This window comes from Phyllobates terribilis, unplaced genomic scaffold, assembly GCF_046119375.1.
Source record: "Phyllobates terribilis strain yellow unplaced genomic scaffold, ASM4611937v1 Scaffold_13__5_contigs__length_258822181, whole genome shotgun sequence".
Lineage (NCBI taxonomy): Eukaryota > Metazoa > Chordata > Amphibia > Anura > Dendrobatidae > Phyllobates > Phyllobates terribilis.
This window is the reverse complement of record NW_027362773.1, coordinates 253,278,911-253,306,493: the sequence shown is the minus strand read 5'-3', so window position 1 is coordinate 253,306,493 and position 27,583 is coordinate 253,278,911. Positions and strand designations below refer to the sequence as shown.

General features: G+C 42.2%; 2 protein-coding genes across 2 annotated transcripts in view; one reads left to right on the top strand and one right to left on the bottom strand.

Moving 5' to 3' along the window:
- The window catches only part of TSNAXIP1 (translin associated factor X interacting protein 1), an 86,839-nt gene extending 76,765 nt beyond the window's left edge, over positions 1-10,074 (top strand). Inside the window, exons 10-16 of the mRNA XM_073659395.1 lie at positions 256-386; positions 960-1,088; positions 1,435-1,593; positions 3,746-3,855; positions 5,634-5,757; positions 8,182-8,285; positions 9,050-10,074. Coding sequence (XP_073515496.1) covers positions 256-386; positions 960-1,088; positions 1,435-1,593; positions 3,746-3,855; positions 5,634-5,757; positions 8,182-8,285; positions 9,050-9,254 — 962 coding nt within the window. The 3' untranslated portion in view covers positions 9,255-10,074. The remainder of the gene's footprint in view (positions 1-255; positions 387-959; positions 1,089-1,434; positions 1,594-3,745; positions 3,856-5,633; positions 5,758-8,181; positions 8,286-9,049) is intronic.
- CENPT (centromere protein T) overlaps positions 7,017-27,583 on the bottom strand; it is a 30,420-nt gene continuing 9,853 nt past the window's right edge. The window contains exons 3-13 of the mRNA XM_073659393.1: positions 27,410-27,524; positions 27,174-27,318; positions 21,983-22,079; positions 21,236-21,375; positions 19,936-20,005; positions 18,384-18,526; positions 15,027-16,751; positions 14,717-14,798; positions 13,350-13,514; positions 12,816-12,920; positions 7,017-11,371 (exon numbers count right to left, since the gene is read on the bottom strand). Coding sequence (XP_073515494.1) covers positions 11,224-11,371; positions 12,816-12,920; positions 13,350-13,514; positions 14,717-14,798; positions 15,027-16,751; positions 18,384-18,526; positions 19,936-20,005; positions 21,236-21,375; positions 21,983-22,079; positions 27,174-27,318; positions 27,410-27,524 — 2,935 coding nt within the window. The 3' untranslated portion in view covers positions 7,017-11,223. The remainder of the gene's footprint in view (positions 11,372-12,815; positions 12,921-13,349; positions 13,515-14,716; positions 14,799-15,026; positions 16,752-18,383; positions 18,527-19,935; positions 20,006-21,235; positions 21,376-21,982; positions 22,080-27,173; positions 27,319-27,409; positions 27,525-27,583) is intronic.

Sequence of the window (27,583 nt, the reverse complement as noted above, 5' to 3'; positions counted from 1 at the left end):
AGAATGCTTAGAGACTCTATTCCAGAAAACCCACATCTATGTCATCCATGTGGCCTAATAGTATACTATAGAAACCTACATCAGACACTTGATTTGTAACATTTGCATCATATCAATGATACTTATTTGTAATCCTTGTACAAAGAATTTGAAAAATTGAAAATTTGGGTAAAACTTCACCTCCAACTGAACTTTCTCAAAGTTTTTCTAAAATTATATTATACAGTTGATAAAATGTTGGTGTCCTTTCTGCAGATATCTTTCCCGAGGTCTTCCAGCGATGGTCCGTATTATCTGATGGAAAGAGCAGCGACCAGCTTGTGGATGTGTTACTGACAGAACTGGGCACAAAAGTTCTCCAAGAGAAGGATTTCTTTCCGGGCATGGTATAGAACTCTGTAAGGGAAGAGTCAGACGGCCGTATAAATCGAATGGAGATCGGCCGGTGGCTCTCCCAACCTGGGTTTGACAGCTGCATAGAAATACATGAAGCTGTCATGCTCGGAAAGCCGCGGGACAGTCCGTGCATTGCCTTCCGATCTCCATCTCAATTATATGGCCGCCTGACTGCGACCTTATACATATTTATATGGCATATCACAAATAACTGGGAACCTACTTAGGCGGCAACATTGCAACCATAGTAGTAATATTACAATTCTTCCCTAAGTTTCAGGCGACAGTGTCACACTCGGGTTCAGACGGCAGTATATGGACTGCAATGCCTGGACAGACCGTGGGTCTCCTGACCCGAATTTACAACCTCATATATGCTTGTAAGGCGGTAAGTTCAGGTACGGAGATCCGAGGTCATACCGGCATTGTGGTCCACATACGGCCATCTGAATCCGGCCTAAAGGAGATGTATCCAATTAGGTGATATCACGACGGTATTTTAGCGATCAACTTTGGCAATGGTACGTCATGAGGTTTTCAACTCTTGGAATGGTTGATTCTAGGGAATTGGTGATAAAGTTCCCGTTCATCTGCGCCAGGATCGACCAGTGAAAAACTTAAGATTAAGCCTAAAAGAGGTGTACGGGATGATAAAGGACATCTGGAGAGAAAAGTTTGCCATGGATCAGCAGGTAACGTATAGATGGATTATGGTCTGCGATCATGACAGTGACGAGACTCACATGACTGCTGCAGCCAATCAGTGGCTACTGACTGGCTGCAGCGTTGATGTTCTATCCTGGAAGAAAGAGCTATGGGAAACACAAGCATTAGCGAGTGGGTGTCCAATAACTACCAGATTTTTTTTTTGTTTAATTTAAGACCACCATGGGCTTATTTTTTAAAGTTAAAAAAATATATATATAGTAGTGGACATGGTCAGAAAAAAATCACAAATGCTCTTCCTACATGCTGGACTGGGCTTTTACTTTATAAACCGATGACAAAATGTATTTCTTCCCATTGTCTTTATTGTAGAAGGGTAGACAATCCTCTCTGCCAGAGTTTATGATAAACTATCTACAGAGGAAGTTTGGGGAGGCAGCTTTCACATGGTCGTATTCTTTAAATCAAACATGTCGGATTCAACTGATAAATGAGCAAATCCATTCTTTTTATCGAGTCCTTATGGGTCAGGTGAGTAAATGTAGACTTCTTCTTCATCATCATCCTTGGTCCTGGCTCTGTATTGTTCTATTTCTACATGCATAATTGCTAAAACTTTCCCTTTCAGTTCCTAAATATATGTATCATCAGAACATGACATTATTTAGGGTCAGGTTCTTATTAGATATTTTTTAACCCATCTCTGCACCCTGATAAATCAGGGGTTCCGGGGGGGGGGGGGAGACAACTCGGCCTACTATTAAATCATGTTTGCAATTGGGTTTCATTATAAAGTTTGCACCATTTGCCTTCTATAGCTTCAGTGTTGCACCATCTATTGCTGGCTGCAAAATGAGTTAACTAAGAATCCATCAGTGAGTTTGCTATGATGATCAAGTGGGAGTGTTTCTAACTCTGATTTGTCTTTTTAATTACTTCCAATCAGCTAATTTATGACCACAGACCACATGAAAGTTAAATATGCAGGGAATCAAATGCCACATCAAAGTTGACTGTGCAGACAATCAAAGACCACGTCAAAGTTGACTGTGTAGTGAATCAAAGACCACATCAAAGTTGACTGCGTAGTGAATCAAAGACCACATCAAAGTTGACTGTGTAGTGAATCAAAGACCACATCAAAGTTGACTGTGTAGAGAATCAAAGACCACATCAAAGTTGACTGTGTAGTGAATCAAAGACCACATCAAAGTTGACTGTGTAGTGAATCAAAGACCACATCAAAGTTGACTGTGCAGACAATCAAAGACCACGTCAAAGTTGACTGTGCAGAGAATCAAAGACCACGTCAAAGTTGACTGTGTAGTGAATCAAAGACCACATCAAAGTTGACTGCGTAGTGAATCAAAGACCACATCAAAGTTGAGTGTGTAGTGAATCAAAGACCACATCAAAGTTGACTGTGTAGTGAATCAAAGACCACATCAAAGTTGACTGTGCAGAGAATCAAAGACCACGTCAAAGTTGACTGTGCAGACAATCAAAGACCACATCAAAGTTGACTGTGTAGAGAATCAAAGACCACGTCAAAGTTGACTGTGCAGAGAATCAAAGACCACGTCAAAGTTGACTGTGTAGTGAATCAAAGACCACATCAAAGTTGACTGTGTAGTGAATCAAAGACCACATCAAAGTTGACTGTGCAGACAATCAAAGACCACATCAAAGTTGACTGTGTAGAGAATCAAAGACCACGTCAAAGTTGACTGTGCAGAGAATCAAAGACCACGTCAAAGTTGACTGCGTAGTGAATCAAAGACCACATCAAAGTTGACTGCGTAGTGAATCAAAGACCACATCAAAGTTGACTGTGTAGTGAATCAAAGACCACATCAAAGTTGACTGTGCAGAGAATCAAAGACCACGTCAAAGTTGACTGTGCAGACAATCAAAGACCACATCAAAGTTGACTGTGTAGAGAATCAAAGACCACGTCAAAGTTGACTGTGCAGAGAATCAAAGACCACGTCAAAGTTGACTGTGTAGGGAATCAAAGACCACATCAAAGTTGACTGTGCAGAGAATCAAAGACCACATCAAAGTTGACTGCGTAGTGAATCAAAGTTGACTGTGCAGGGAATCAAACACCACATCAAAGTTGACTGTGTAGTGAATCAAAGACCACATCAAAGTTGACTGTGCAGGGAATCAAAGAACCTGTAAAAGGCAAAACGGTGCAAAATTTGTAATGAAACCAAATGGCAAAATTTTATTTTTTTGGCCCAAAACCATGCATTTAAGTAAAAAAAATAAAGAAATTCCCCAAAAGTGGACAACTCATTTAAATGCATAAGATATTTTCTTGCGCCACAACCATATCAGTGGAAAAGGTGCTTTGATCGACACTAAATTAAAAGAGATGGCTTGCCCTAGTCAGTCTGAAGATGGAGTTACGAGGCGGCTGAGAGTCCTTGTCCTTCACACACGGAAGGGGAGAATACTCTGGTGATATGACATGGCTGCCTCTATACGAGATCAGAGGTCACAGTACACAATGTATAGGTGGCCTAGCCTAGCCTAGCGCCATACACTCGAGCACACAATACGCTTGTGTGCATGAGGCCTAAAACCGCTCCCTCGTGTCTATGATAACAAAACCTAAAATATGAGCTTTGCCACGTGGTTCCCATCGGCATGCTAACATGGAAAGTCTGTTTTGCAGATGGATGAAGATTTGTATTGTGCTTGGTTTCATGGACATAAACCCCTGCAGAAGGAGCTCGCCGCTGCCGACAGCTCAAACGATGGATCAGTAACACAGGAGCAGTTCAGGTACGCTAGCTAAATAATGAAAAACTGCAAAAGACAAAACAAAACACAACCTTCAGTACTGGCATTTAAAGGGATAGTCTCATCTCCGCCATTTATGGCATATTGGCGGGGGATTCTCACCTTCTAATGTATTGGTATAAGCCATGCATGTATGATCAGTTCTCAACATAGGTGTGGGAACCTGTCTAGATGTTAGGTCCCACCTATCAGATACCGGGACCCTCTGCACATCGACTAAACTGTTGTGTTCAATATGATCCTATGATTGGTTTTGTACAACAGCAGAGCCAATGAGTAGAGTTGGTGAGAAACTATTTACTATTGATTAGCCAGCCTGGCGGATATCACATATGCATCACGCCACAACTAGGACGTCGCTTCAGGCTGGCTAATCAAAAGAAGAGCCACGGATGTCAGGAGGCGGTTCTCAGGTCACAGATTACTGATGTGGTCCTGTGAATCTATACGCAACAACTCGGCCTCTGTATTCCACTTATTATTCAAATACAGCCAAAATTAAGGGAGTCTGCGTACAGAATGACTGTTCAGACCAAGCACAGGCGCTCGGTGCACCCTTGGTGTGGCCAAACAGTTCAGTTCCCACCTACTTGTTTTCCGTCCATCTAAGCCCTTCTTTCGTTCTTTGAAAGCCAGAGCTGTCAATCAAAAAATAGGAAGGGGGAGGTAGATGGAAAGCAAGTAGGTGGGAAGGGGCACTGAACTGATCAGCCATGGCAAGGGTGCCCTGAACCCGTCAGGAAACAATGACTGTACAAACTCCCTTTAAAGGGACTGTCAGCACAGAATGACTGTTCATACTAAGTCCAGGTGGTCAGTGCTTCATGGCATGGCCAGTTTTCCCACCTCTATCTCCACCCTTTTCTGGCTGTATGAAGCCAGAGCTGTCAAAGAAGAGGGGGAGTGGAGACACAGGGAAATCAAGCAGATTTTGGCCTCACCAAGGGTGCACCGAGCACCTGTACTTGGGTTGAAGTTCCTGTAAGTGAACATTAAACCAGGATATGAGAGGGGGAGTAAACTGGAGTTAGCTGTGCTCCCACTATCAAGTCTGCAGAATTTTTTGCATGCTGATGTACCTTGCAGAAATCCCACCAATAACTTAGATAATTGCATTCTGATAGTTTCTGCTGGCTGCTTTCTCCGCTTGCTGTATTCACAGTCTCCCCGCTTAAGGCGTTGGTGCCATCTTAGACCACCATATCCTTACCATACTGCCACAGGAAGAAAGCGATGGTCCCTGAAACACAAAGGAGTCATCCACAGGCTACAAAACACTTTCCTAATCCTAGTGATAAAAGAAATGTTTGTTTTTTTTTGGTTCATTCTCCAACTCACAAAATCTTACATATATTGGGCCCTGTAGTGCACAGGTTTGGGGTTCTCCTCTGTACCTGCTTTTTTTCATGAAGACAATTTGCAGTTCAGTACTATTCATGTGAATGGGGTTTTAAAAATTGCATCCATGTGGAGAAAAAAATTCTGCATATAGAGGAAAAAAATAATAATAATAATAATGCAAAAACGTTCAGAGAATTCCACCTCCTCACTACTAGGCAGCACGGATATTGTAGGACATTTCTAGTTCAAGTTTGGGGTCACGTTTCTCCTTGTGGAGAGGGACAAGCCAGGCCTGGCATGTCAGAGTGAGGAGACTTCTAGGCAGTGCATGGTCCTCTATGCAAATTGTCTCTTCAGAGAGAAACATGACTAGAACTCTAGCGCCACCTACTGGAAGCTTCACGTTTGTATTTCCACAGGCTCCAACTCAGAAAAGCCTTTCCATCTAAGAGTTCAGCTGAAATTCAGGAATTGATGGACGCCGCAGAGTCCCAGCTGAAGCCGGAGGATGAAACTATCCCTTACAAGTCTTTATTCAGTGAGGTGAAGCTACATTTTTATTACATAAATGACTATGTAATACTATAATGTATTAGGCAGATTAAAGGGCTTGACTCTTTTGGGATATGTCGGACATGTTGATCAGATATGCCATAAATGTCCATAGTCTTGAGACTGCAGCCCTGGCATGCTCTCGCGGATGTATGCATGGCCCTCTCTGTTCAGATCTACCCATAAATGTCCCAGATGGACAACCCCTTTAAGTATTGGGTATTTGGAGCAATTGCCCCAAATACAATAATACATTTGACTCACTGTATGGCGGTATATGAGCACTCTTGTGCGCCATTATATGGCCACTGTATCATATAGCTACTATTAGGGCACAGTTACTCCCCTGTTTTAGCTTCTAATGAGAAAATACCCGCAGACCTGGATGGTCACGGGGGTCATTTTCCTTTTATGCACAGATTTTTACCTGTACCTTTCTGCAGCACATAACTAACAGCCTGGCACAGTCAGTGAATGCTGAGAGTTGTAGTTTTGCAACGGATGGGGGTGTGGTGCCAGAGCAAGTCTAATTCTTGACAAGAAATCTTACAAGAATAATCTGTTTCATTAAGTCACATTCCCATCTCCAAGATCCTATCCCCAATATGTAGTAGGTGTAATAATATTAGCAAACACTTCCAATTAGAAATGAAGTATAGTTCTTCTAATTTGCTATGTAGCTTACCCCATGTGCAGGGCATTGCAGTAGCTTAGGTATCCATGGTAACAAGCACTAACTGTCACTATATGAATGAACATAACCATGGATACCTAAACTACTGCAATGCCCTGCACATGGGGAAATCAGAAGAACTATACTACATTTCTAATTTGAGGTATTTGCTAATATTATTACACCTACTACACATTGGGATAGGATCTTCGAGATGGGAATGCGACTTTAAAGGAAAAACCATGTGATGGGTACATTATAATCAGACCATATTACTTGGCAGGACATACTTAGGAATTCCCAACCAGCATTAGTACACAGGCTAATATAGATGCCAGTATATTTAATAAGAAAAATTTACAAAACTCCAAACTGTTAATATAAATACATTTTATTAAGTGAACACACATTTGGTTATGACTGTAACAACCTGTATTATATATACACCAATCAGATATATAATATATAAGACAGAAGAATAGAGCAGAGAGTCTGCATTTTTCCCCATTTTTGCCAAAATTTAAAGAACTACAAATTAAAGGGGTTATACACCAAAAAAAGAATGGAAGCAGAAAGATGCGTCTTGATTTTATTCATATAAAATCAAACTCTTTATTGAAACATTTGAATATAAAACTGTTAAAAAGGCAACTATTAAAAGGCAAGGAGAAGTGACGGTGAGTGCCACACCACCGGAGGTACACAGAGAATATCAGTCCAATAGTCAAACAGTTTTGCATACATGCACACCCCACTTCATAATCAATAAATATCAGGGCCAGTCAAGTTCCTTATGTAATAGATTCAAAGAACTGGGAAGCAATATTCCTAAAACTAATGAAAAAATGAACTGAATAGAGATATTGAAAGCAGGCAGATCAATATGACGGTACATATAGTGTATAGGTCAGAAGCAAAATTATAAATAGTCAGAGTACAGCTACGCCTATCACATATATAACCCTCTATAAGAGCAGCTTCAATATCAAAGAGAACACAAGTGGTCTCATAAGTCAGACAAAAGTAATAAAATAGTTATCAAGGGAAACAAGCATATAAGTGCATAATGTAACCATATACAACCTTGATGGAAGAACGCAAGTTACCCCAACGCGCTTTTCGCGTCGGCTTCTTCGAGGGGATGTATCTATCTCTGGAAGTGCGTATTGTAATAGACTGCATTATTTTTTGGATACTAAACTAAAGAGGTTGTCTACTTATTTTTAGGTTGTCCATACTGATTGGTTGGGGGTCGTCTATACAGATCAGCTGTTCCAGGGGTCGGCGACCGGAACTGCTCAATTGCAGAGTGCTATATCTTCTGATAGTGGCCGTGGCACGGTATTGCACATCCGCCTCCTAATCAAATCGATAGGAGGTGGATGTGTACCCCGCCACGGCCACTATCAGAAGACGGAGCAGCTCCGAAATTGAGCAGATCGGCGAGGGTGCCGGGTGTCAGACCCCAACCGATCAGACATTGATGACCCATCTTAAAAATAGATCATCAGTGATAAAGTAGTGGACAACCTCTTTAAATGTTAATTTCTATGTACCGAGAAATGGCACCTACACAAAGTACAACTTGCCCTGTTATGAAAAAACACAACCCCTCTCATACAACTATGTCGAAAAAAAAAAAAAGTTATGACCTCTTGAATGCAAAGACGTATTCTAGTTTGCAAAAAGCTAAAGAATGATCACACACTGAACGAACATTGCTACTTTTTATTTTTTTACAGGATGAAGAGGGAAATCCTAGTGCCTTTATTGGCGTACTCCGGGATCAATTTTCTGCCGAAAGAAAGAAATATCTGAAAGAGCTGAGAAACATACTTGGAAACAAGTAAGTGATTGCTAATCAATTAAAGGTGTTGTCTTGTGTTTGTTGATGGTTTAAAAATTGCAACTTTGCAATATACAACCTGATGGTGGAATGTAAGGTACCCCAACGCGCGTTTCGCGCCGGCTTCTTTGGAGGGATACATCTGTCTATCTCGGGAAGTGTGTATTGTAATAGACTGCATTATTTTTTGGATACTAAATTAAAGAGGTTGTCTACTTCTTTTACGTTGTCCATACTGATTGGTTGGGGTCCAACACCCGGCATCCCACTATTAAAAATCCTCTACGATCTCAAGAACAGAGGGATCTTTAATTCTATAGTCTACAGCTCCTTGCCCATGTTAGACTGCAGTGGTGGCTGGTTTCCTATGCAAGGAGCATGGGCTTGTAAGCACTGCATCCAGCCACCTTTACTGCGCCTGCGCTCCTCTGATCTTGCCTCTTCTTGCGGCATCGGAGAGCGCACAGCTCAGAACAACGGCATGGCCGAACTGCCAGTCTTTAGGAGTTCTCCCCCCCCAAGTTTAACAAGCAAGAAGCCTGGAGGCTCCTGAAGAAAGGACATGTAACAGCCCCCCTTAATGACCAGCCATTGTCTCTCCCCAATGAAGGGGGCATGAACCAAAGTAGCTGCCAATTTGCATGGGACTGATCAGTCTCAATGCTTATATTTACAGTCCATGCATTGTGGACAGGGCTGCACCCAAATATTCGGATATACCATTACCCATTGTAAATATCTTCTTTTTTTTTTTTGCATTTTAGTCCCGGGAAGCCTGAAGATCTTAAGGCGGCGTTTCTGTCTGTGGATCCTGCCATTAATGACGAGACACTAAACATATATCTATCCTGTGCCTTTAAAGTCAGCCCGCAGCAACTCGACGTGACCGGGCCACTGTCTCCGAAACGGTTATTTCACAATTTGGAGGCAATAAATGTAAGGAGAACTGGCCTCACGGCTCAGGAGTAAAGACGTTACCTGCAAGCAAGTGAGAAGACTGTCTGAGAGCAGGGCTGAGCCTTTATTATGCAAGGCCGGCGCCTTCTACCTGGACTGTCCAACTGCTGAAGAACTACAAATCCCAGCAAACGATGACAACGCAGAGGCTGGGAGTTGTTATGCAGCAGTATGGAGACAGGCTACAATCAGATACAAGAAACTTAATTTATCAAATCAATATTTTGCATGCAGCGCAATCGTTTTTTTTTAATTTTAGAGGAAAAAAATAAATTGTATTTTTAGTCCTGAGAGAGTTAAAGGAGATTTGAAGAAAGGGTGTACTTTTTTTTTGTCCATGGGGTAGGTGATAAATGCGGAGGCCCCAATCCAAGGTAGAAGAGTCAGCCACCGAAAACTGCTGATTTCGGTGGGATCAGCCTCCCATCTGATGTGTGTGGAGACCCCTGTGACATCATGAGGATCAGAGAGCTAGAAATTCACCTCCCAATTCTTTCGTTTCCACCCGGAGCCATCTGGCAGCCACTTTCTCCTCTTTCCCCATTGAAAACACATGAGCTCTAGACAGTGATTTGGAGAGAGAGCGGTCTACTGAATGAACGGCAATCTCATGTGTATGGTCAGTTTAAAACTGGTGTGGGGGCTGCCAGGAACCCACCGATTGCTAAAATACCTCAATCCTCTGGGCTGAACAATTGCAGTTAGGAGGGGATTGAATAGAGCAGCATAGCCCATTACTATGCTTAAAGGAGTATTCTCATCTCCAAGATCCTATCCCAATATCTAGTAGGTGTAATAATATTAGCAAATCCCTCCAATTAGAAATGTAGTATAGTTCTTCTGATAACTTATGTTGCTTAACCCACGTGCAGGGCATTGCAGTAGCTTAGGTATCCATGGTTACAACCACTAACAACTAAATAACTGTCACTATACGAGTGCTCATAACTATGAATACCCAAGCTACTGCAATGTCCTGCACATGGGGTAAGCGACATAGCGAATCAGGAGAACTATACTACATTTCTAATTGGACCCATTTTCTAATAATAATATTATTATTATTACTACACCTGGGATAGGATCTTGAAGATGGGAATACCATTAAAAAACTATGGTACTGATGGTTATACAGCAGAGTGGGTGAGGATCCTTCATTCTAGACCCCACATTTTAACCTGTGCAGTGTCTCTTTTTACACGACAAACATGCCTGCTGTGTCAGATCTCATTTCCCTGGGGTTTATTGGGGTATCAAGGTTTTTTTTTTTTTTTAAAAAAAACTATACCGATGAACTAAACTATACTCAATGAACTTTATTGGGGGTCCGCCTGGGCTTCCAGTATTTTTCATGGCAAGAATAGTTGTGCCAACTGCGACATTATTGCCATAAATAATAATAGATGACGCTTCAATATAGTCTTATCTCATCACATTGATCATGTTTAGTGCGCGTTCTTGGTTTTTGTGTTACTGCATCATCACTTCTGGGGATCCCGTCTGTTATAATGTAAGTGTATGTAGGGTAGGTGTGGGAACATGTCCCCGTACAGGGAAGAAGTAAAACATTCTCTTGTTTCCATTCTATGGTGGGATCCATTTTCATTTCGATGAATAATGTATAAATGAATAGTGATAATGACGGGATTTGCCTAACTATCTCGTGTATATTGGGGTCTTTCAACTGTCCTCCATCACAACATTTTGGGGGAAAGAAGAGATTTCAACATGTGGATCCACAAGTTGATGGAAAATCCATCTGTTCTTGAGAACGGAGAAAAGTTAAATGGCAAAGTTGCTTATTTTTACAAGCACCTTTCAAATTTGCCCATTTATAATAATGAAACAGCCCCTTTAAATAAAATATCAAATTCTATATTTGATATTTTATGTCCAACAAAAAAAATATTTAACAGCATTTTTGTACAAAAGGATCTTTAACACTTTAATCCCCACATTACTATTTACAGTGTAACCTGTATTATAGCTTTTTACGCGATGAGGCTGAAATTTTGGGAAGCACCTGGTTTCCGCTCATTGCACATGGAATTAGAAGTCTTCTGCAATCCAATGGTAAATGTTTCTCGATGAGAACATTGAGAGAAGTTGTGTCGGTCACCAGGCGCTGCCTGTGGGTGGAGAACATACAATGTGGTCAATAGGATATAAACCAAACACGTGGCAGATAAGTCAGAGACCTGCAGTACTAACACATGCAAATGGAAATCTGAGTACAGTACATGGATGTATACAGCGTGGTTTTCCTGGAACAAGTGTACATGCCGAGGGAAAGGTCTCCTATATTGTGGGGTCACAAAGACAATTCTTTGTAGCAACATGGCTCAGTTCTTAAAGAGGTTCTCCGAGAATATAATAAAAACAACCGCTGTAACATATTTCAAGCTGCAACCTGTTCTAGTCACATGTCAGGATGGGTTGCAGCCTGAAGAAACAGCACTTGAGACGTATCAGAACTGTCAAAGGAGCAGCATCATGACCTGATCAGCTCACTCAGCCAAAGAATGAAAAAAAACCCCACAAACTTGTCCTCACCTGAGTGAGCAGAACAGGCTATGATTTTCCTGCTTCAGTCCTGTACTCATTTGTAAACCCGTTTGTCTCAATCAGCCTGAGACTGGAGAAAAAAAATCAAAGCCTGTTCTAAGGGACAAGTATTTTTTTTCTCTGGCTACAGCCTTGCTCCATTGCAGAGTGAACAAATCTGATCACGGTGCTGCTCCTCTGACAGTTGAGACAAGTCTTCAGCTGCATTTCCTCAAGCAGCAAACTGCCCTGACAAGTGACTCGGACGGGTTGCAATATGTCATAACGGACATTTTTATCACATTTTCGGAGAAACCATTTAAGATAAATGCACGTCCCATCGGGGGGGAACCCTCACGTACTATGCATTTTTGGCATATTCTGTGGATATGCCATATAAATGTAGGAAATGGGAATACCCCACTTAGGATTTTTAAGGCTCCATTCTCATGAGTCAGATTTGCCACCGATTGTGGTGTGGATTCCACGAAATCCAGACATTCCAGGTAGAGCTAGAGCTTGGCCACATTTGGATATTTGGGCACTTACACTTGCCGGCATGAGTTACCCATGGCAGCACATGGCGTCCTACTCTAAGACCACTTTGTGACCACCATAAAAGGCATATTGGAGGTCCCTAAAGGGTCAAGACAAACATCTGGGTAGAGTTATGTACTTACCAATAAGAATAATGATCTTTATTGCCTACAGCAACCACAGTCCAGCGATCATTTTATATTCTTCTCTACGTGAGCACTGCTCCTATTCGATGTCTAATGGCCGGACAGCGATCGCTACATGCTGTTGTCTGCCATGCTTGACCACCGCTGTGTTCAAACATCTCCAGAAAGAGGGTTTAGGACCCTCGTTTTAGTGATATGTGAGGGTCTCAGTGCGCATACATTTATCACCTATATTGATTTGGAATTATTAAAACATTTTCCACTACTGGTGTGATTTTTGCTATATTTGACGGTTACATTACATTCACATGTTCATGATGCGGGGGTCAATAGAAGTTGTCCTCACCTTTTCATTAAAAGCTCCACGTCGGCCCGGGATATCCTAGTCCTTTTGGCGTGAGAGGTGTACGCAGACAGGTCGCTTGCCAGCTGATTCATATACACATCTATACTGTGGAGAAGAAAAATCTAAGGAATTATTGCTGTGTACAGCTCATGCATGTGTAGGGTTTTGAACCGTGAAGAAATCATTGTAGAAGTTACAAGATGCCAATGGATAGCGATGACCCCCTCGCTGTGGCCACCTGCTGAATCGGGGGCAGAGGGCCCTTGGAATCACTAGAAATGCAGATATAAGCTGCACTCTCCCCCAATTTATGACATTAATTCAGCGTACAATAAACTGGATGGGATTAGCAGAGCTGTTCAAGGCAGATGATGGCTGAAAAATTCAGCCATCATCTGCCGGGAAAGATGCGTCCTTGGCTAGCGAGCCCACATCAAAGTCACGACATATGACATAACTGTACGTTATGTCGGGAAGGGGTTAATAAGGCATTCCACAAAGAATAAGTCCTCTAAGTGTGGCCTGGAGCCTTACCATTTCTCCACATCTGTGAACGCTTCCTTAGAGACTCGCCCTTGAGCGTGATGGTTAAATATCTGCTTCACCTGGCTGCTCTTTAGCCCTGATCCCGATTTTTTAGGTTTTGTGCTTTTCTTTCTCTGGATCTTCTTGCAGACGGGTGCAGGTTTATCTGTGCGGCTAAAAAAACCATGAGAAAAACCTTGAAGGGATCCTAGAGTCTTATAAAGTAGTGGGAGAGGAGCAAATCGATTTATAGGGTTGTGGGCACAAGTTTTGCATAGTTTGCAGTTTATCCATTTAAATCCCTTTAGGAGTCCAGTGGGCGTAGCTAATTGCTGATTGACACTCTTCCTTATAGGCAGGTAGTCTTGGGGGGAAAATGGTGGTAATAGAAATCATGGCATTTTCAGTATATATGGTATGGGATCTAGGCAGGATAAGCCATAAATGTATGAATGGCAAGTGGGTCTCGCCTCTGGGACCAAAAACTATTCTGATGTTTCACAACTTCTTTTTACATTCTCCCTACACAGAGGCATTCCTGGTTTTATGATATTCGTTTCAATTAATAGTCCCGTGCCGATGTCTCCCGCTTTTTGGGTGTAGGAGACTGCTGCCGTGCGTGGGAAAAAAAACTGAATGAGCTGCACTACTTAAAGAGTTCCTATCACCAGTCTTTTTAACAAAAGAGCGGGCAGCCTCCGAATGGCGAATTTTCTAAATAACACCTACTAACAAAAAGCGCTCACCAGTGTCCCTAATGTCCCGTCTAAGAAAAAGTAATTTCCATACTGCCAGGTTATGGGATCCCAGGCATGCAGACTGCAAAAACCAAGATCTTGTTCCTTCACAGTGAACGGGGCCCACAACCTGGAAGTACGGACCCGATTTCTGCTATAAAGGTAGGTCCCTTGCTAATATGTGGTATTTAAAGTATTCACCAGTCTGACGATGCCCAATCTTAAAGAAAAATGTCAGCCCCAGACAGGTGCTGTTTAACTAGCCTGCGGTCAAACATGTCAAACTCCGTTTTTAATTTTGACTCTGTGTTTTGAGTTTGACATCACTACCTTATGAAGATCAGCGGGTGCCCTGACATCCTATAGATGTGCCATCACTTGCAATAAGGGGAAAACCCATGTAAACAGTTGAGGTGACTACTCTTTCCACTACTGCATTTCAGCAGGGTTTGTCAAAATGAGGAATAAAACTTCAAATTGCTCCTCCATCATACAGATAGAGGTCCTGCTGGCTGCTGAGGGACAGAGAAGACACATGGTCGTTGCACCAGGATTCATCAATCCGTCATAATAAAGCAGAACCTCTGGTGAAATATCTTCACTCCTCTATGGGAATCTATAGATATTATGTGTACTTACGCAAAGCAAACAGACTTAAGATAAGATGGAGGTTCTGGCAATTCCTCAAGAATCAGCTGGTTATTTTCTACTTTTTTAAACTCTGTTTAAAAAAAAAAATGTATTAATAAATATAATTAAAAAACAACCCTGTAGCTTCATACTTGCACCCAGACATGCAGGTAGGCGTAGATGCTATTTTCTCACAGTATTAAGAAGCACTCCCAAGAAAATGTTCACAGGCCCCTTTGTTACACTCCAGTAAGTGGTATAGTAACATAAACCTAAACTATATTCACCCAGAATAACATCACATAAAACATAATCCTACCCCGAGCCATGGCAAGATCCAAGCTTTCATCGCCAGTGGTTTCTAATAATGCTGAACTGTCCTCTAGTCTTGATACAGATACACTTTGCAGATGAATGGATTCTGCCGTCTTCATATTTCCGTCACTCAGCCTTGACCTAAGCCTTGCACGCTGCTCCGGGTGAGAGTAATCAGCGAGGCCTGCTGACTTTCTATTATGGTGTGTCACACTGGATTTATTTGGTTGCATGTTACTTTCATCATCTGTGAGGTCATCAGCAACTTTGGCTTCAACATGAACATCATCAGCTTCGTCACTGTCATCCTCAACCTCACCTGCATTGCCATCATCAGCTTTATCTTCATCACTGTTGTCCTCATCTTCACCTGAGCCATAGACAACATCAGCTCTGTCTTCACCTGAAGCATGGCCATCGTCAACTTCATCTTCACTGCTGTCATCTGCAACTCCACCTGAGCCATATACAACATCAGCTCTGTCTTCACCTGAAGCATGGCCATCTGCAACTCCACCTGAGCCATATACATCAGCTCTGTCTTCACCTGAAGCATGGCCATCGTCAACTTCATCTTCACTGCTGTCATCTGCAACTCCACCTGAGCCATATACAACATCAGCTCTGTCTTCACCTGAAGCATGGCCATCGGCAACTCCACCTGAGCCATATACATCAGCTCTGTCTTCACCTGAAGCATGGCCATCGTCAACTTCATCTTCACTGCTGTCATCTGCAACTCCACCTGAGCCATATACAACATCAGCTCTGTCTTCACCTGAAGCATGGCCATCGTCAACTTCATCGTCACCTGAAGCGTGGCCATCATTAGCTTCATCTTCACTACTGTCATCTGCAACTTCACCTGAGCCATGGACAACATCAGCTCCATCTTCACCTGCATCACGACCATCGTCAACTTCATCTTCACTGCGGTCATCTGCAACTCTACCTGAGCCATATACAACATCAGCTCTGTCTTCACCTGAAGCATGGCCATCGTCAACTTCATCGTCACCTGAAGCATGGCCATCATTAGCTTCATCTTCACTACTGTCATCTGCAACTTCACCTGAGCCATGGACAACATCAGCTCCATCTTCACCTGCATCACGACCATCGTCAACTTCATCTTCACTGCTGTCATCTGCAACTCTACCTGAGCCATATACAACATCAGCTCTGTCTTCACCTGAAGCATGGCCATCGTCAACTTCATCGTCACCTGAAGCATGGCCATCATTAGCTTCATCTTCACTACTGTCATCTGCAACTTCACCTGAGCCATGGACAACATCAGCTCCATCTTCACCTGCATCACGACCATCATCAGCTTCATCTTCACTACTGTCATCCATAACTTCATCTGAGACACGGACAGCATTATCTTCACCATCCTCCTCACTATCTTCCCCTCCATCTCGGTTCTCAATAACCTTGCCGTGGTCTCCTCTGAAGTCTACAATCACATTTTCTTCTGTAGGGTGATCATTTGCCTTTAGCTTCCTAGTTCCTCTCTCCAATCGTTGACCGTTGGCTTCTTTTATCTCATCCTGGGCCGAAAGAAAGAGTTTGCTTGTTCCGCTTTGTTTTCTCTTTTCAGACTTAGGGGTGTTTGCGTCCTTCCTTAACGAGTGAGTGTACAACTCTGTGTCCATTAGCGCCAGATTATTGGATGAAGCTTCGGACCTGTCCTCCTCATCTGGTTGAGTGAAGCATTCTTGGGAGCCTGAGGGAACAGTAGGTGTCAACAGGATGTTAAATGGAAAGTATGGAACCTGTCAGCAGAATTTACCCCAATAAATTCTTCCCTCCACCATTTCATCCGCCCCCTGAATCAAAAAGGCGCAAACGTGCAGTACCCGGCCACTATAAAACTGACCGAGCTGTACAGCTCTGCAACTGAGCACTTTCACAGCTGATCGGCGTGTGTGCCGGGTGTTGCACAGACACCGATCAGATATTGATGACTTATCCTAAGCCCAGGCCCAGACAACCCTGTAATCCCTCATTTGTATATGGCATTATCGCAGACTAGATATAACTTTAGAAATATCTTATCAGGCCACAAACGATGGAGGGAACGGTTTATAGGAGAAGATGCTGCACTGCACACTTAGGGCGCTGTTCCACAATGGATGTAGTTCTTGCACGGCACAAGGATGATGTGGGCTCAGAAGCTTATACTCAGGTGAAATAAAGTTGTCATGCAACGCCATGCAAAAAATAAAAAATAAAATTAAAAATAGCTGAATTGCTGCCCTCCATTATTAATGCATCCTAGAAAAAACAAGCCCTTATACATCTACATAAAAATCAGGCGGAAAAAAAAAAAACAATTGCAAGTTTAGCCTAGTCTGCAAGTGATCCTAATATTCAGAAATCAGATAGGGGAAGGGGTTCAGACCAGAGAAGTGTTGTCATAAGAAAGAAAAAAAAAAAAAGGAGTTTTCCTCAACTATTAAAGTTAACATTAAAGGGATAAAATTGCAAAGTGCTTGTGAAGACAAGCAACTTTGCAATTTACCCCTTATTGAAAATCCTCTTGCTTTTCAATTTTTTTTTTTTTAAATTCTATAGTTTACAGCTCATTGCCAAGATTACTGACCACCTCTGCAATCTACTAGAGGTGGCTAGTTTCCTAGGGAAGGAGGGTGCAATCCCAAGCGCTTTACTTTAGAGCCTGCAAGCGGTGCTCTGAAGATGACCAGATCCCTAGAAGCGGTCAGCTTCCTTGTCTCTCAGTGTCCCTGCGATGTCGCAGACGATAGTTGACCCTCTTTTGAGCCTGGTAAAGTGCACCTTCGGACCAGCAGTGTGACCAAGCGGCTGACCCGAACTTTCAGTCTTCGGGAGCGCACCGCTCCCTGGCAAGCAGGAAGTTGGGCGGCAGAGTAGCGGTGCACTTCTATAGCAACAACATAAAACTACCCCTCTTTAATGAGCCTTGGGTGATATGAGAAATAGAAAAAACCCTATACTCATCTACCACACCAACACTGCTCCTCCACCAGTCTCCTTGGCATCAACATCCAGTCACGTGATTGCTGCAGACAATCAGCGACTTCTGATCGGCTGCAGCCATACATTCTGTCTGAACAGAAAGCAGCAGTTCTCTTCCTGATCAAATAGAACATAAACGCTGCAGCATATGATGCATATGTTCACCAGATGAGTATAGGTTGTTTTTTTTTTTTACCTTTTATACCATCTACTTCAAAGAAGTGGACAACCCCCTTAATGGGATCCAGAATGGTTCTTGTATTTTTGACTTCAAGAATAGTCCTGCAGAAGTCCAATTGGGTTAAAAAAAAATCATAATGTGAATAAGGGCTTATAACAAGGTTGTACAGGGAGTCACCTTTTAATAGCTGGTACTTGTTGTCTACCCCTTGCTCAAAGTCATCTACGGACACCAGGCACACTTTGTTCGGTCGGCGCAACAAGACTTTCCTGAAAGTGGATTCTGGTACGGCCGAAAGATCCAGTTTAGTCTCCAATGGCCTGAATAAAATAAAATATAAAAAAGTAAAGTTTTTGCAGTAAGAGCAATACTTTTTTATTGGTACCATCCTGGCGTCAATACGACTTTCTGACCTTTTTATTTAATTTTTTTTTTTTTGGGGGGGGGGGGGGACAGGGGAGAGGGAGTGAATTAAAGTGTTGTTGTTTGGGGGGGTTCAAAATATGGAAGAAGCATAATAGTCTATTTTTTTCGGACACTGGCGTCTGTTTTTTATTTTAATCTTTTTCTTTTAGATTATGTCACTTATGTCCCAGGGGAATGTGATCTAAACTTTTATTTAGGTGTATTTTTTTTTTCTACAAGTAATTTTTTTCTTACGTTTTTGTTATTTAAAATATTATTGGTCCTAGCTACCATAACATCTTAAAATACTGTCATGATTGACAGTGACATTGTCCGAGAGGTTTTCGCTATGTAATCTGAGAGCAGCATAAAGTAGTGGCAGAGACCCGGATTCCAGCGATGTATCACTTACTGGACTCATTGGTGCAGGTTTGATAGAATCCCTGTACGCTCTGCTGTAAATGTAGCAGTTGTCATAATGCTGAGCTCTGTATAACCCCGCCCACACCTCTGATTGGCTGCTTCCTGTGTGCTTAGTCAGCAAGCTGCCAATCCGTGGTGGGGGCGGGGGTTACACAGATTAGCTGGACTGCTGTTCACTTGACACCTAGTCCTGCGGTGATAATCTCCTGCTGATAAAACACTGCTTGTATTGACACTACAGCAAGCGACATCCCTAAAAATCAGGCTCTCAGCCCCTATATTATGCTCTTCTCAGATTAAGTAGCAAAACATTTCTGACGGATTGTCTTTAAAAATGTTTAGTTTTTACATATTGCTATTTACAATTGGGAAGAAATAAAACATTCATTTTTTTTATAACTATTTTTTTTAATTTTTCAATAGTACACCTCAGACTATATCCTGTGTTAGCTTAATCGCCTATACAATACAATGCAATACCATAGTAGTGCAGTGTATTGTGAAAATGCCAAAAAAAAAAAAAAAGCCAGAGCCTGGGCTTCATATGAGCTTTGACATAGTAGGCATGGAGGTTTTCTGTAGACCCCCATTGACTCCCATGTCAACCAATTGGTTCCCTAAAACGACGTTGCGCTCTCGGAAAATGGGGGGTGGGGTGTCTCTGTGAAATGACTCCGTGCAATTAGGCATTCATGTTTACCAGCTAGCAAAATATACAGGTTATTTTAGCCATCTAATCTTTTGTAGTGGACATCGGCAGGGAGGAGGTAAGGGGCTACAGTAATTCAAAACTCCTCCTGCCTATACCCATATTAAAAGTGTGCAGCCTGTGAGTAAACACAACTAACACATAGCATAAAGCACTCCCTCTGTACATATGAAAATATTAAATACATATTACCTTGAGAGCGTATAAGAGCTCACTCGTGAAGATGAGCTGGCAAAACTATCAAGTGAAACATTGTCGTTATCTAAGAGAAATAAAAACACCTTTTAAAGCGAGTATATCAAGAAAAAGTATAAAAGCAGCCATTTACTTAACTTATGACATCTCTAAAGTTCTCCAAAACACACAGAGGAAAACAAATCAGGGGGATAAATACACAAGAGTCGCCACTTGCCCTTCCTCAGTGCAGGGGGAAAATTAAAGGTGATAAACTGAGCAGCATGGTGAACACTAGCAATGGACAGCTGCTCAGTGTATCACCTTTAATTTGCACCTGCACTGAGGAAGGGCAAGTGGAGACTCATATATATTATGAAAAATAAAAAATTGTGACAAAAGCAAACACTGCCCAAAAGAGTTGTGATTTTGCTTTTAAAGGGACATCTCACAATTTTATGTCTCTGGCACCTGAAATCACAGCAATGATGTTGAAGGTGGATGATGTTGCGAGTACATCAAAAGGGTTCAAACCACATAACTAACTTATCAGCTATCCACACAACTGGGGGTTTTGACTGCTGGGAGCCCTACTGATCCCGAAAAAAATGGACACTGGAGTCTTCTGTGTGACTGGAGCACTGGTTAAGCATTTGGTACCATGAATGGAGTATTAATTGTCTATGGAACTGACAGATAGTGGGACAGCGCTCGGACCCCTAACAATCAGCAATTGATTATCTATCCTGTGGATAAGTAATAAAGCTATTACTGTCGACAAACCCCTTTTAAGCTATGTTCACGCCATGGTTTTTTCAGCATTTTTTGATGCAGTTTTTTATGCAAATTTTCAGCTGCCTTTTGCAGTACCAGCAAAGTCTATGAGAAACCAGAATTCGCTGTTCAGGATTTTGCGCCTTGCATGTTTTTTTGAAAATAGAGCATGTCACTTCTTTCAGCATTTTTTTCACCCATAGGAAGTAATGGTGTTGAAAAAAAACACATCAAAATTTGTATCAGTTTTTTTCATGCTAAAATAGAATGTTTTTTTTTTTTTTCACAGAACTTTACGTACATGCATAAAAAGAGACAGAAGGACAGTGAAAAAAACCGCACCAAATCTGCAAGAAAAATCCTGAACAAAATGCCCTTGAAGATCAGGTTTTGCTGCAGAAAATGGACGCCAAAAAAACCCCAAAAACATGATGTGTGAACATAGCCATAAAGTCATCAAAATAGCCAAGGGCACATGTGCCTGTTGTGGAATAATTGTAAAAAATGTGATTTATGTAAAAAAAATAAAATAAAGGATTCCTACCATTGTTCACGGGCAGTCTTTTATCAACTTCCCTCTCAAACTCAGAAACTCTCAACTTTCTCTTTTTTCCAGTTTTTCTCATTATGGTTACGTATTCGGAGTCCTCTAACTCCGGCAGGCTTAGGTTTACATTACCCACACTACAAAGTGAAGCAAATTGTATATTCTATTAGTTTTCAATCCTCATTATTTAGGGTAAAACGCAATAGATCACTGGTTTTACGTATGTAAGGCTAGCAATGAGCAGCCATCTCAAGCTTGACAGCATTTGTTTTAAGCCTCTTTTACACAGGCCAATGCAAACTCTGCAGGATAGTATGATTGTTTGGTCCCCATTCAGATTGCACATTGTCGGCAGCACATGTGCTGCTGAGAATTTTTTTTTCTTCTGCCATGGAAAAGAATTCGTTCGCCTATCATCTCATGTCAAACAGTGTTAAGTATTCAGGTAAACAGCCAGCGCAGAGCCGCAGTGCAGCGTTACAGCAGCTCTGGCACAGTGCTGCACTGCTTCTGTATTGCAGCTTCAGACGGCGCAGGTTGTTTTTCGGCCAGATTTACTTAAAATGTAATACAAAAAAAAAAAGCTCTGTAGGAAATTAATAAAGAGGTAGCTTAATGCTCCGAAAAGATAAAGCACACCGTAGTGCAGCGCTGTGCAATCCCTGGAGCTTTGGTGTGTGCTGGTAACCATGTAATATATCGCTTAATCCAGTAATAATACAATAAGTATTAATAGGGACGTACCCGCTTAGTTGAGCAGTAGGGCTGTTCTCTAGATTTCTATCATCTTCAGCAGCAGGCGCTTTCGATCTCTGAGAAACAACTAGGGAAACTTCATCCTCTGGAGGACAAAAATGGGAAATTAAAATGTAATTCTGGACATATACGGCACGTCGATCGGACAAAGTATGATAGATATGTGTCTCAAACACTCGCTACCTCTGCAATCTACAGAAAAAAAAACAAAGATAGTAACACATGTCCGGCCATTTCTCCATTTCTGATGGTCTCGAGTTAGATGGGCGCCCCACCATCTCAGACCTTCATGGAATTCCTATTGAGTATTGGTGGGGCACCATTTTAATTTACCAATATATATTACCGGCAGAGTTGAACAAATAGATTTGAAGGACCCAATCCACTGGAGAAATCGGTAGATGGGTCTATACTCACCCTCCCCGGGTCCGGAGCTGTATCTCCGCCCAATTGTCGGTTATTGTCTGCAACGCTAAGGTCAACAGCATTGAAGCCAATCAGTAAGCTCAGCGGCAACGTGGGCAGAGTCACTGAACTATACGATTAGCTGCAGCGCAGTCGACTTGACGTCAGCGGTGCAGACAACAGAGACTCAGCGCCGGACCCAGGGAGGGAGAGTAAAGCACAGTTTGTTGACTCTCCTCTGATATTACAGAAAGAGTTAGTATTTCAGCTCACCTGTTTTATTGCACGGTCCAAAAGCCAGCATAAGCAAGTCCAAAACATATTGTATGAACTTTTATAGGGAAATACCTAAACCACCATCAGATACCTCCCCAACATAGGGTGGAGCTCAAATGCTACAGGTGAACAAATCAGTAAATACAAGTAAACGCAATGGGGCATTCTCTCCAGAATTAATACTGCAAGATGAAATCAGTGCGCTTATTCAAGCCATATGGGCACGAAGTATTCATTATAAGAATCCAGTACACTTCTCTTCTTGAAATTCCTGGATCTAATACGGATAGGTGATGTTCAGAAAAAAATCTGTTATTACCCAGACATTTAGGAAGGAGATAGCAGGAAATACTGTTCTAAATGCAAGATCATGCCACTCCATCTATACTATCAAAGGGATGCCCGTAGGGGAGTTAATAAGGGCACGCAGAAATTGTTCTGAGGCAGATTTATATGAAAAAGAGAAAAAATCTGTTTGTAATAGACTTAGGATACCAAGATTGGATGCTTAAACGAGCGATTGACAAGGTGGAAAAAATCCCTAGGGAGGATTTGCTGAAGGATCGATCAGGAAGAACCGCCCGTAATTCTGTGAGTTTTATCACTACTTTCAGTGCTGAATATAAGAAAGTGAAAGCAATTGTTAATAGACATTTACCTATTTTGTTGCAGGAGGAGTTAATTTCTAAAATCATGTCGGATGGCTGTGGATTTGCACCTACACTGGGTAATATATTATCACCATCTATGTTAATGGTTAAGAATACTGGGAGATAAAAAGTTGGCTCAGTGTGAAAGGGTTCCATAAATGTGGTTATTTAAAATGTCCTTGCTGTAAATATGCCCGGAAAACTAGATCATTTCACAATGGCATAAATCATGAGCTGGTATTTATTAAGCAGTTTGTGAATTGTAACTCTAACTATGTTGTGTATCAAGCACCATGTACAGCCTGTGAGGCATCATATATTGGATGTACAACTGGAAAAGTGAAACAAAGAATGAGGGAACATATACGTGATGCTGGTAATCCGGATGCAAATAATCCCTCTAAACACTTTTTTCAGGTGCATTTCGGAGATCTTTCCACACTGATTTTTTAGGTCATTGAACGGGTGGGGGGACCACGTAGGGGCAGAGATTGGAGAAGAACATTATTGAACAGAGAAGCGTACTGGTTTCTTATGATGAATACTTCGTACCCATATGGGTTGAATGAGAGCAGTGATTTAATCTTGTATTATTGATTCTGGAGAGAAGGAAACGAAAGTAGAAGAGAAAAAAAAATTTTTTCTTCATTATTTTTGTTTTTTTGCTTTTTCCCCCTCTCCGTTCTTATATGTCCCATTGCATTTACTTGTATTCACTGATTTGTTCACCTGTAGTATTTGAGCTCCACCCTATGTGGGGAGGTATCTGTTTGTGGTTTCGGTATTTCCCTATAAAAGTTCATGCAATATGTTTTGTATTCAGGTAGAAACTAAGGGCCTGAGGGCCAGAAACGCGTAACCATTTGTTTCTTTCCTATGTGCACACTGTTTGGTGTTTTTTACTCTTGTACAAAGAATTCAACAATAAGTCTATGGATTTTATTGCAAGCCCTTCTGCTGGTCAATTTTTTTGGACTCTCCTCGGACATTACTTTCTGCTCCGCTGTGATTGTCAGACGTTCCACATCCTCTTCTGTCTGCCCTCTCTGTACACTACGAATATAATATCGGTAATACTGAGAGCCCCCTGCTCCATTTTAGCAGATTTCTCTTGCATTTTCACCAGATAGCAGGATAATTCCCTACAAGAGAACAATCAGTAGCTGGAGAGAGGAACAGTGCGGGCCGCTGAGCCCGGTGGCTGCAACGTCCATGCTGGCCTGGAGAATAGTAGATCTTCTCCCAGCTCTGCTCAGGACATGACTTGACTACATCCCCTCTCCCGCTCTCTGACCACAACCTTCTTTCCTTCTCTGTCAAGAACAGTCTCCAGGCCCAGGACACCCTCACTCATCACATATACAGAAATCTACGATCCCTCAATACCCAGCAGCTTCTGAACAATATACAGTCATCTTTAGCTCCTATCTCCTCCTTCTCCTGTCCAGACTCAGTATAGACACATATAATAATACATTGCAGAGCGCCCAGGATGAAGCCGCACCTGCTATAAGCAGAAAGATCTGACACAGACAGCGGCAACCCTGGCACACGCTGCAAACACGTTTTCTCCAGCGCTGCGGAGAAAATCACTTTCAGCAGAAGACATCATGCTCAAAACTTATAACTCTGCTCTCCATCTGGCCAAACAAGTCTACTTCACCACCCTCATCACATCACTAGCCAACAATCCAAAACCACTCTTCAAAACCTTTCACTCCCTCCTGAGCCCTAAAGTACAGGCCATGGTCACCAACCTCAGCGATGATGATCTGGCCACTCATTTTCTACAAATAAAAAATCAACCACATCTGTCAAGACATCTTTGCACGATCCCCTCAGAGCCTGGACCCCCTTCCCTCCCACACCTCAAGTTCACTTTCCATCCTTGAGCCTATCACAGAAGAAGTGACCAAACTCATCGCTTCTTATTGCCCTACAACTTGAACCAGTGACCCTATTGCCTCACATCTCCTTCAATCACTTTCCCCAGCTGTTACTACCCACCTAAAATATCATTCAAATGCGCTGTCATAACCCCTTTGCTTTAAAAAAAAAACAAAACAAAAAAAACCACAACAACACATCTCTGAACCAGAACTGTGCTGCTAAATAAGCACTGGTCTCTAATCTTTCCTTTATCTGTAAACTCCTGAAACACACGGTCCACTCTAGTCTCATCCGCTGTCTCTCTTCTTGACCCTTTAGAATCTACTGATACTGCCCTCACTAAACTCTCTAATAATCTACTAACAGCTAAATCTAATGGTCACTGCTCCCTGCTGATTCTCCTGGATCACCAGCTCCTCCTCACTATGCTCCGCTCTATCAGCCTCAAAGATACCATTCTCTCCTGGTACTCCTCCTACGTCTCTTTCACAGTACCTTTTGCCGGCTCTTACACCTCTAGTCTTCCCCTTACTATCAAGGTTCCTTAAGGCTCAATTCTAGGCCCCCTCCTCTTCTTTCTATACACAGCTCCTATAGGACAAGCCATCAGCAGATTTGGTTTCCAGTACTCTCTCTTTGCTAATGGCACCTAATAATACACATTGTCTCCTGATATCACCCCCACCTTCATACAAAATACCAGGGATTGTCTGTCCGCTGTCTCTAACATCATTTCCTCCAGTTATCTGAAACAATCTTTCCAAAACTGAATTTCTCGTTTTTCCTCCTTCTAATAACATACCTATACCTGATATTGCAAATACCTTGGGTGGTTCACCATAACTCTGAGCGGCAGACACGCTCTCTGTCTTGGAGTCATATTTGACACAGAATTTTCCTTTATTCCCCACATCCGATCACTCACTCTTGTCACCTGCATCTTAAAAATATCTCCAGAATCCGATCTTTCTTCGCTCACCTTTGAAACTACAAAATCTCTTACCATCGCTCTTATTCATTCTCGTCTGGACTACTGCATCGCTCTACAGATCGGTCTCCCTCTAAACAAACTTTCTCCTCTCTAATCCATCCTGAATGCAGCAGCCAGGGTCGTATTTCTGTCCAGCCGATTCACCGATGCCTCCAACCTGTGCCAGTCATTACACTGGTTGCCCATCCGCTATAGAACACAATACAAACTCCTCTCTCTCACCAACAAAGCTCTCCACAGTTTTACACTGCCCTACATCTCATCCCTCATTTCTATCTATCACCCTACCTGTGTTCTCTATTCTGCAACTGATCAAAGACTAACATCCTCCATAATGCGAAGCTTGCACCTCCGTCACCAAGACTTCTCTCGTGCTGCACCAGTGTTCTGCAATGCACTACCTCAAGCGATCCGACTAATATCTAGTCCCCATGTTTTTAACCGAGCTTTAAAAACACATCTCTTTAGACAGGCCTATCACCTCACTTCATTAACCTAACTTTTCCACAGACTCTGGCCCTTCCTACTCAACTGTCTCCACATCCTCCTTGCATCCAATAGCAAACGGTAACTGCACTTAGATAATGGCTGATGACCGGATCATGCAGTGCTATATCATAACCACTATTTATTAGAATGATGGCTGGACCATATATGACAAGCATGTGCTACCTATTGTGTCCCCCTATTTCCTTATAAATTGTAAGCTTATGAGCAGGGCCCTCACTCCTCCTGTAACTGTAGAACTGTGTGTTATTTTGTATTTTTTGTATTGTCTGTACATGCCCGCGCTTAATTGTAAAGTGCTGCGGAATTAGTTGGCGCCATCTAAAATTATTACTATTAGATGGGTGCTAAGGCAGGATAGATTTCCTGGACTCCTAAGTCTCATCATTCCGGCAAGTAGTCTTGAAGATTACTAACAGATGTGCAGTCAGCGTTCACAGACTCCTTACCACAAACTTACCATTTTGAATAATTTTTTTTAACAAGGTCCTTGGAGTAATATCATCCAGCTCCTCCATCAGAGGAAGAGACCCCTTCCGTGGAGATTTCACCTTGGCTCGGGAATTTGTATCCACCTTTCTTTTGAGAACTGGAGATTCGGCGCCCTGAGACGAAAGCAGAAAGAAAACAGTACTAAGAATTTTGCTCTTTGAAGTCAATGTCCGTAACATCCAGGAAGGAAAAAAAATCATTTACCGATCTTTGAAGAGAACGTCTCAGTCTCTCCTTCATTTTACTGCGCAAATTCATAGATGGCGATGATGGGATTTCGGCTTGATGAGCATAAGATGTGGACGCCTGCGGATTCCCCCTTGATGTATATAAAGAAAATTAGAAATGGGAGCAGGATGCGTCAATACAACAAGAGCG